We start from the raw sequence: 7,063 nt of genomic DNA, 5'->3' as shown, positions 1-7,063 counted from the left end.
TTAGGTTGGGCTAACTTATTTTTCCTTTTGAACACAAATTGTTCTTTAGGTGGAGCACATACTTAACTAAGGTGCTCTGGTGTTTCAGTGGTTAAAGAATTGGGCTGCTAACCTAAAGGTTGGTGGTTCAAACCCACCAGAGAAAGATACGGCTGTCAGCTTCTGTAAAGATGACAGCCTTGGAAACTCTCTGGGGCAGAGTTCCACTCTGTCCTCTAGGGCACTGTGACTCGGAATCGAATCCACAGCAGTGGGTTTGGTTTGGGCTTTGCTTCCGTGAAGACTGACAGCCTTGGAAACACTGTGGGCAGTTCCACTCTGTCCTCTAGGGGTGCTGTAAGTTGGAATCCACTCCACATCAGTGGGTTTGGTTTGGGCTTTGCTTCTATACAGATCACAGCCTTGGAAACCCTCTGGGGCAGTTCTACTCTGTGCTACGGAGTTGCTGTGAGTCAGAATTAACTCAATGGCAGTGGGCTTGGGTGTTTTGGGGTACATAGGTACTGATGTTGCCAGTACAGGGCAGCTCTGCCTCCCACCCTCCCCAGTCCCAGGCTCTCAGCAGCTGCTGCCACCTGCTGGCAAAGCTCATTTTCACTCACCATTGTTCCCTGTCCCAGCCCCTGGTAGCCACTAGAGAAATCTGGTGCTTGGGAAGGCCGGCCCACAGGTCCTTTGAAAGAGTGGGTGCAGGGTGCATGGCCAGGAGCCTGAATTGGCCTCTGAGGATGTTTCCAGGACTGTGGTGATCTTCTGGGTGCCTGGGTCAGGTGCTCACAGGGCAGGTCCACCTGCTTCCTCATGTTTGTGACACCTTAGTGTGGGGCCCTTGGGTTGGGATGTGGCACCAGGGGTTGAATATGCTCCTAGCTGTGTGGTCTTAGTGGCTTTGATTATGGTGAGGTGGCAAACTGTGTTCAATCTTCAAGCTCCTTGAACAGGGTGGGTCAGTGGGCGGACTGGGCTTGAGTCATGCAGGGAGTGGGGGCTGCCTCCTCCGGGGTACAGGTACAGAAATGGGCACTTCACCCTGGGTCTCCTCGCCCCAGGGGGCAGGGAGCGACGTTGCAGGAAGGAGGGCAGTTTCGGAGGCTCCAGAAATCGCAGATCTGCTCCTACATGGTCTTTCCTCTCTGGTTCCAGGGTCTGAGGGTGATGCTGGTCTCCAAGGGGCCTCTCTTAGGAAGTAAGAGTCTGCAGCACATGCCCCCAGTCTCTGGAAGGATAGGTCCCTGTGAGCACCCAGGCTGCTGACTAATTGCTGGTGCAACCAGAGACCCCAGAAAGAGCAGACTGGCCCCCTGTTGTGTGGGGAGCTCTCAGCAGGCAGCATGGCTTCTCCTGAATTAAACCCTCAGAAGCTGAAGACGAGGGAGCCTTCTGCACCCTCCACATTTGCTTTCATGGCAGGCCGTGTGCGTGTGAGTTTGTGTGTGTGAGTGTGTGCACATGTGTGTGCACATGTGTGAGTGCATGTGAGTGTAAGTGTGTCCGCACATATGTGACTTGTGGACGGATACATTTGTGTGTTGTATGTGTGAATGTGTGAGTGCATGTGTGAGTTGTGAGAGAATGAGTGTGAGAGTGTATGAGTGTGTGACAGAGATTTTGAGTGTGTGTGCATGAGTTAGGAAGTGCATGAATGTGTGAGTGTGTCTGTGTTTGAGGGCATGTGTCAGTGTGAGGAAGTACATGTGTGAGTGTGAGGGGAGTGTGTAAGTATGAGTGTGTGTAAGAGTGAGTACATGTGTGAGTATATGAGGAAGTACGTGTCTGCATAGAACGGCATGTGTGAGCACGTATTTGTGTGTGTGAGGGGAGTGTGTGAATGTGTGAGAGTGCATATGTGAGTGTGTGAGGGAGTGTGAAATGTGAGAGTGTGTGTGAGTGTGTGAGAGCCTGGAGTGTTTGTAGACGGCCTTTTCCACCTCCTTACAGGAGGCCATGAGTCTTCAGTGCTGTGGTGAGTCACATCTCGGAGGTTTGCTCCACAGTCATGACTCATCCTGCAGAAACACCGCCCACCTCCAAAACAGAAGGCTAAATCTTGGACGGCTGGAGATAAGGCCACTGGTTAGTGCTGGGAGGGTTGGGTTCCTGTGTGTCAGACAGGAGACACTGGTTTGCAGATGCCGCATTAGGCGTAGTTCAGAAAAGGCCTTTCAGGTAAAATACACTCTCCAGTACTCCTGCCCTGTGCCCGTCTTCCAGTGGCCCTTTGGTTTCTGTTCCCACTGCTCCGTGAAAGGGGCTGCTCAAGGTCACCTGAGGCTTCCTGGTGCCCAGCCCTGGGCCCTACCTGGTCTCACCTCATTGGCACAGGGCTCCCTCCCTCCTGAAATGCTCTCCGGGGTTTCCTTCCCACCCCATCTGTTCTTTGTCCATTCCCTCTTCCCTCAGCTCAAACCCATTTGCCTGTCTTCTGACCCTGCCCACCTTCCTTCTCTCCCTCCTCTCTGGACAGCCTCCTCCACACACCCTCAACAAAGAGAGGAGCTACGTTTTGGGGCAAGTCCTTGATGCCTGGGGTCACACCCTCTCATTCACCCCTCACAGCCGTCACTTCTCTCTGCCCCGGGTGATGCCGACTGCATTCACAGACATGGACACTGCGGGTCAGCCTGCTGGGGAAGTGGGAGTTTGCAGAACAGAGGGTTGGTCTTCCATGCTCATGTCTGCCTCCCCCCAGCTCCCGTGGACCGGAACGTCCTCAGTTGGGATTGTCTGTGAGGTGAGGCCTCGGCAGGTTACACCTGTGCTCTCTTACCCAGAATAGAAGCACAGCAACTCCCTCACGGTGTTTGAGGGTCAGGGTAGGTCCCATTACCTTGGGAACAAAGGTGGCCTTGGGGATAGGATGGTGTCAGAACTAGAATGTAACTGTCACATGGGAGGAAGACTTGGGGGCATTTGGAGGCATCTTTTTTTGTCTTCCAGGGGTGGGGTCTGGGACTGCATATTGGGGTTCTCCGAAGCCAGCTCTGCCCAAGTTTAAGCTCAAGAGGAATTGGGTGGATGTTGGAGACAGTGCTGTTAGCAGCATTAATCAGGGTGACGGGTGATCGTTTGTTGACTGAACCCAGATCCTGGGCATTGAAAAGGGCCGATTCTCTAAGGGAATTCTGCTGGCTACACTGGCTTCTTGTTCAGTCCTATGGACTGCGAGTCACAGCTGCTGGTCAGGTTTACTGACTCATCTCAGGGTGTGTGTATGTGTATGTGTGTGCGTGCAAGAGTTTATGCGCGCTGCTGTTCAGTTCCGGCTCTGTTAGTAGACCAAGGGGGTGCACTGGACTTGCTGGAGGGTTGATATCTTGAAACAGGCAGCCACCCTGTCCCCCAGCGCTGTTCTCCCCTGGAGACTAGTGGGTAGACTTGCCATCTGACGCTGTAGATCCCAGGCCTACATCATTGCTGTGGTCCAGGGGAGCTGCAGGTCTGTCTTCCAAGTCCTCCACTGCAGAATGACTAATGTATGTGCCACCTGAGCGTCATCTCCTGCCATGGAAAGCTACCCGGTAAGGGAGCAGGGTGGTGAGACATGGCAAGGACCCACGGCCTCGCCGGCCCTGCCAGGACAGGATACAGTTACCCAGATAAAGCCTGAGCTATGATAAGATCCCCAGCCTTCCCCTGGGACACTCAGGACTGTTCTTCATGTCCTCTTAAAATTCCCTCACTCTGCACACAAATGCCTGCATGTCCACTAGGAGCTGGTCCACTCAAATTAGTGTGCACATGGGTGGGGAAGAGGTATATTTTTAAAAATGGAAGTATTGTTTGTTTCTGGTAGTATGGTGCCTAAAGCACTTGACTGCTAACCAGAAGGCTAGCAGTTCAAACCCACCAGCTGCTCCTTGGAAGGAAGATTAGGCAGTCTACTTCCATAGGGATATCGTCTTGGAAACCCAAGGCAGGGTTGCCATGAGTTGGGAATGACTTGGCGGCAGTGTTTTTTGTTTCTTTTTTTAAGGCAGGCCATTACACGGGATGCTTCTAGAAACTGTATTGAGTGTTGACTTATGTGTAAGAACCCAGTATCACAGGGCCAGGACTAAGGGCAAGTTCAAGTCAAGTGTTGACTTGTGTCCTCAAGGACGGGCTAGACTAGTGTACTGAGCACAGCCTAGGATGTAGCTGTTGACTGTGCTTCATTCAACCCTTCACTGGGACTGCTGCCATTTAGCTGTGTGACAAGGTGAAAAGTGAGGGCTCCAGGGAAGGCCATGTGGGGCCGGTGCTGGCTCAGTGATAGAATTCTCACCTTCCACACGGGGACCCAGGTTTGGTTCCTGCCCAGCATACCTCCTGCACAGCCCCCATTCGTCGGTCAGTGGGCGCATCTGTGTTGCAGTGATGTGAACAGGTTTCAACACAGCTTCTAGACTAAGACCAGGAAGAAAGTCCTGGTAATCTCATCCCCGAAACCCAGCCAGTGAAAACCCTATAAATGACAACAGTCTGATCCACAGCTGGTTGTGGGGACGGCTTCCTCCCATTGTGCACGGGGTCACCATGAGTCAGGGCCACCTCCATGGCAGCTGACAACAAGAGAAGGCCTTACTGAGATCCTAGAGTAGCCCTGCTTCTGTTCCTCACGTGGGGTGGGGCACCATGGGCTCTCCAGGGAGGTCAGTCAGTAAGGTCATGCCCCGAGAAGGGCACATTCCTCCACAGCTCCAGCTGACCCTGGCGACAGGGCACTTGGTCACGCTCTGGAAGGAGGCTTGGGCACCAGGCCTGGGAGGCCGCCCAGCAGGCCCGTTGGCTCAGGGGCTGGCCGCAGGTCAGGGCGCTGCAGTCCACTGTCTGCCCTTCGTGCTGGGTGGTGTTGGGTCTCGGGCAGCAGGATCCAGTTACACAGCCCGGACTCTCGGTTTCATTGAAGACTCTCTCTCCCTTTATGTTTCCTGCCGGTGCAGACGATTTACATGGATGATGGGCTGTCGTCTTTCGTCCAGATCAGAGGCTCCGTGCCGCTGTTTTGGGAGCAGCCAGGCCTTCAGGTGGGTAATGAAGACAACGCCATGTCCCGTGTGGGACTGGTCACCTCCCTGCTCTTCTGAACCGCTCTGGTGTGCTTTAACCGGGGGTTTGGATGCTGTGGTGTCTGATCTTTCCCTCAGCCCAGTTGTGGTGAGCTAAGCTGTCAAGGTACATGTATGGTATGTGCATATGTGTGTCTATGTGTGTACTGTGTTTGTGTAGTGTGTATGAGTGCATATGTGTGCATTTTATGCATGTGTCTGTGTAGTGTGTATGTGTATAGATATGTGGGGTCTGGGTGTATGCATGTGTGTATGTGTGTTTGTATGTATGTATGGTATGTATGTGGGAGCTCCGGTGGCATAATGCCTAAGGCATTTGACTGCTAATCAGAAGGCTGGTGGTTCGAACCCACCAGCCACTCCTTGGAAGGAAGGCTGGGCAATCTACTTCTGTAGAGATACCGCCTTGGAAACCCAAGGAGGAGTTGCTATGAGTCGGAGATGACTCAACAGCAGTGAGTTTGGTTTTGCTTTTTTATGGTATGTATGTATGTGTGTAGTGGGTGAGGTGTATGTATGTGTAGTATGTGTGTATGTGTTTATATGAGCATGTGTGTGTATTTGTTTATATGACTGCATGGTAAGGATGTGTGTGGTGTGTGTATATGTGCTATGTGTGTATGTGTGTATATAAGTGTATGTATGTGTATTTGTTCATATGTGTGTGGTAAGTACATGTGTGTGCAGGTGTGTGGGAGTGTGCATATGCATAGTGTGTGCATGTATATATAAGTACAAGTGTGTGTATTTTTATGTGTGTATGGTGAGTACATGTGTGTGTGGGGAGTGTGTGTATGCTTAGTGTGTGTATATACATAAGTATGTGTTAAGTTTATGTGTGTGCAGGTGTGTAGGTTGTGTGTAGGGGTGTCTGTATATGTGTGTGTATTTTTAAATATGTGTATAAAGTAAATACATTGTGTGAAGGTGTGTGGGGTGTGCATATGCATAGTGTGTGTGTTTATTTACATGTGTACATGGTAAGTGTGTGCATGCAGGTGTGTGTGTGGTGTATGTGTGGTGTGTTTGTGTATATATGTGTGTGTGTTTATTTACATGTGTACATGGTAAATGTGTGTGCATGCAGGTGTGTGGGGGGTGTATGTGTAGTGTGTTTGTGTATATGTGTGTGTGTGTGTATTTACATGTGTGCATGGTAAGTGTGAGTGTATGTAGGTATGTGTGTGTGTAGTGTGTGTATTTGTTTACATGTGTCTATAGTAAGTACGTGTGCATGCAGGCATGTGGTGTGCATGTATGTACAGTGTGTGTGCATGTGGCATTTATGCATGGATGACACATACATTGGTTTGTCACTTTTGATTGGCAGGCGTGGATTGTGCTTCCTGTTGACTTGGGGAAAGGGCTGGGTGTGTTTGCTGAGAAGTGAACCACGTCATGTGCTTGGACAGAATTACCCATATTCCGTGTATCCAGAATGTGGCTGTAGATGCATCTTGAGGGTCATGCATGACTTTGAGGACCCCGCGTCCCCAGGGAAGGGGTCTGGCAGGTGGAGGTGCCTGTGGTGGATTGGTGTGAGACTTACACAGAGCTTTCCCCTAATAGCTAAAAATACACCCAGCCATCCGCATGGGGCCCCAGTTGGTGCCAGCGGTATTTGGCATTCTGACTCCTGGGGAGAGGGCAGGGTTTGTTCCAGGAACACACTTGTCAGTGAGTCCCCAGCAAGGGGGGTTATGGACAAGTGGGTTAAGATTCCTCAGCACTGATCCTGGATCCCCTACCCCATCTCAGAGAACGTTTGCTGTGTTCACAAGCCTTCTCTGTGGGCTTTGTCACTTTTGGCTCTTCTTACTGAGGCTGGAGGCTCGCGTTACCCCCGTGAAGTCATCAGCCAGGGCTGCAGAGCATCAGGCGCCATCACCAGGCCCTGGGGTGTTTGACACAGCAGGGCTCAGACTCCTGAGTGTGGGTCCAGCTTCTTAACACAGCCCTTGACGTGACACAGTGTCGGTGGTGGGCGTGTTGCTTCGTCCTCATGGCTGTCACTG

General features: G+C 51.6%; 1 protein-coding gene across 1 annotated transcript in view; it reads left to right on the top strand.

The window, feature by feature from the left end:
• Nucleotides 1-7,063, top strand: part of SYNJ2 (synaptojanin 2) — a 102,645-nt gene that overhangs the window by 12,174 nt on the left and 83,408 nt on the right. Inside the window, exon 4 of the mRNA XM_007945297.1 lies at nt 4,923-5,006. Coding sequence (XP_007943488.1) covers nt 4,923-5,006 — 84 coding nt within the window. The remainder of the gene's footprint in view (nt 1-4,922; nt 5,007-7,063) is intronic.

The sequence above is a fragment of the Orycteropus afer genome, unplaced genomic scaffold (assembly GCF_000298275.1).
Source record: "Orycteropus afer afer isolate SDZICR_OR568_19922 unplaced genomic scaffold, OryAfe1.0 scaffold00135, whole genome shotgun sequence".
Lineage (NCBI taxonomy): Eukaryota > Metazoa > Chordata > Mammalia > Tubulidentata > Orycteropodidae > Orycteropus > Orycteropus afer.
Note: the sequence above shows the minus strand (reverse complement) of the source record. Positions and strands in the feature narration are given on the sequence as shown.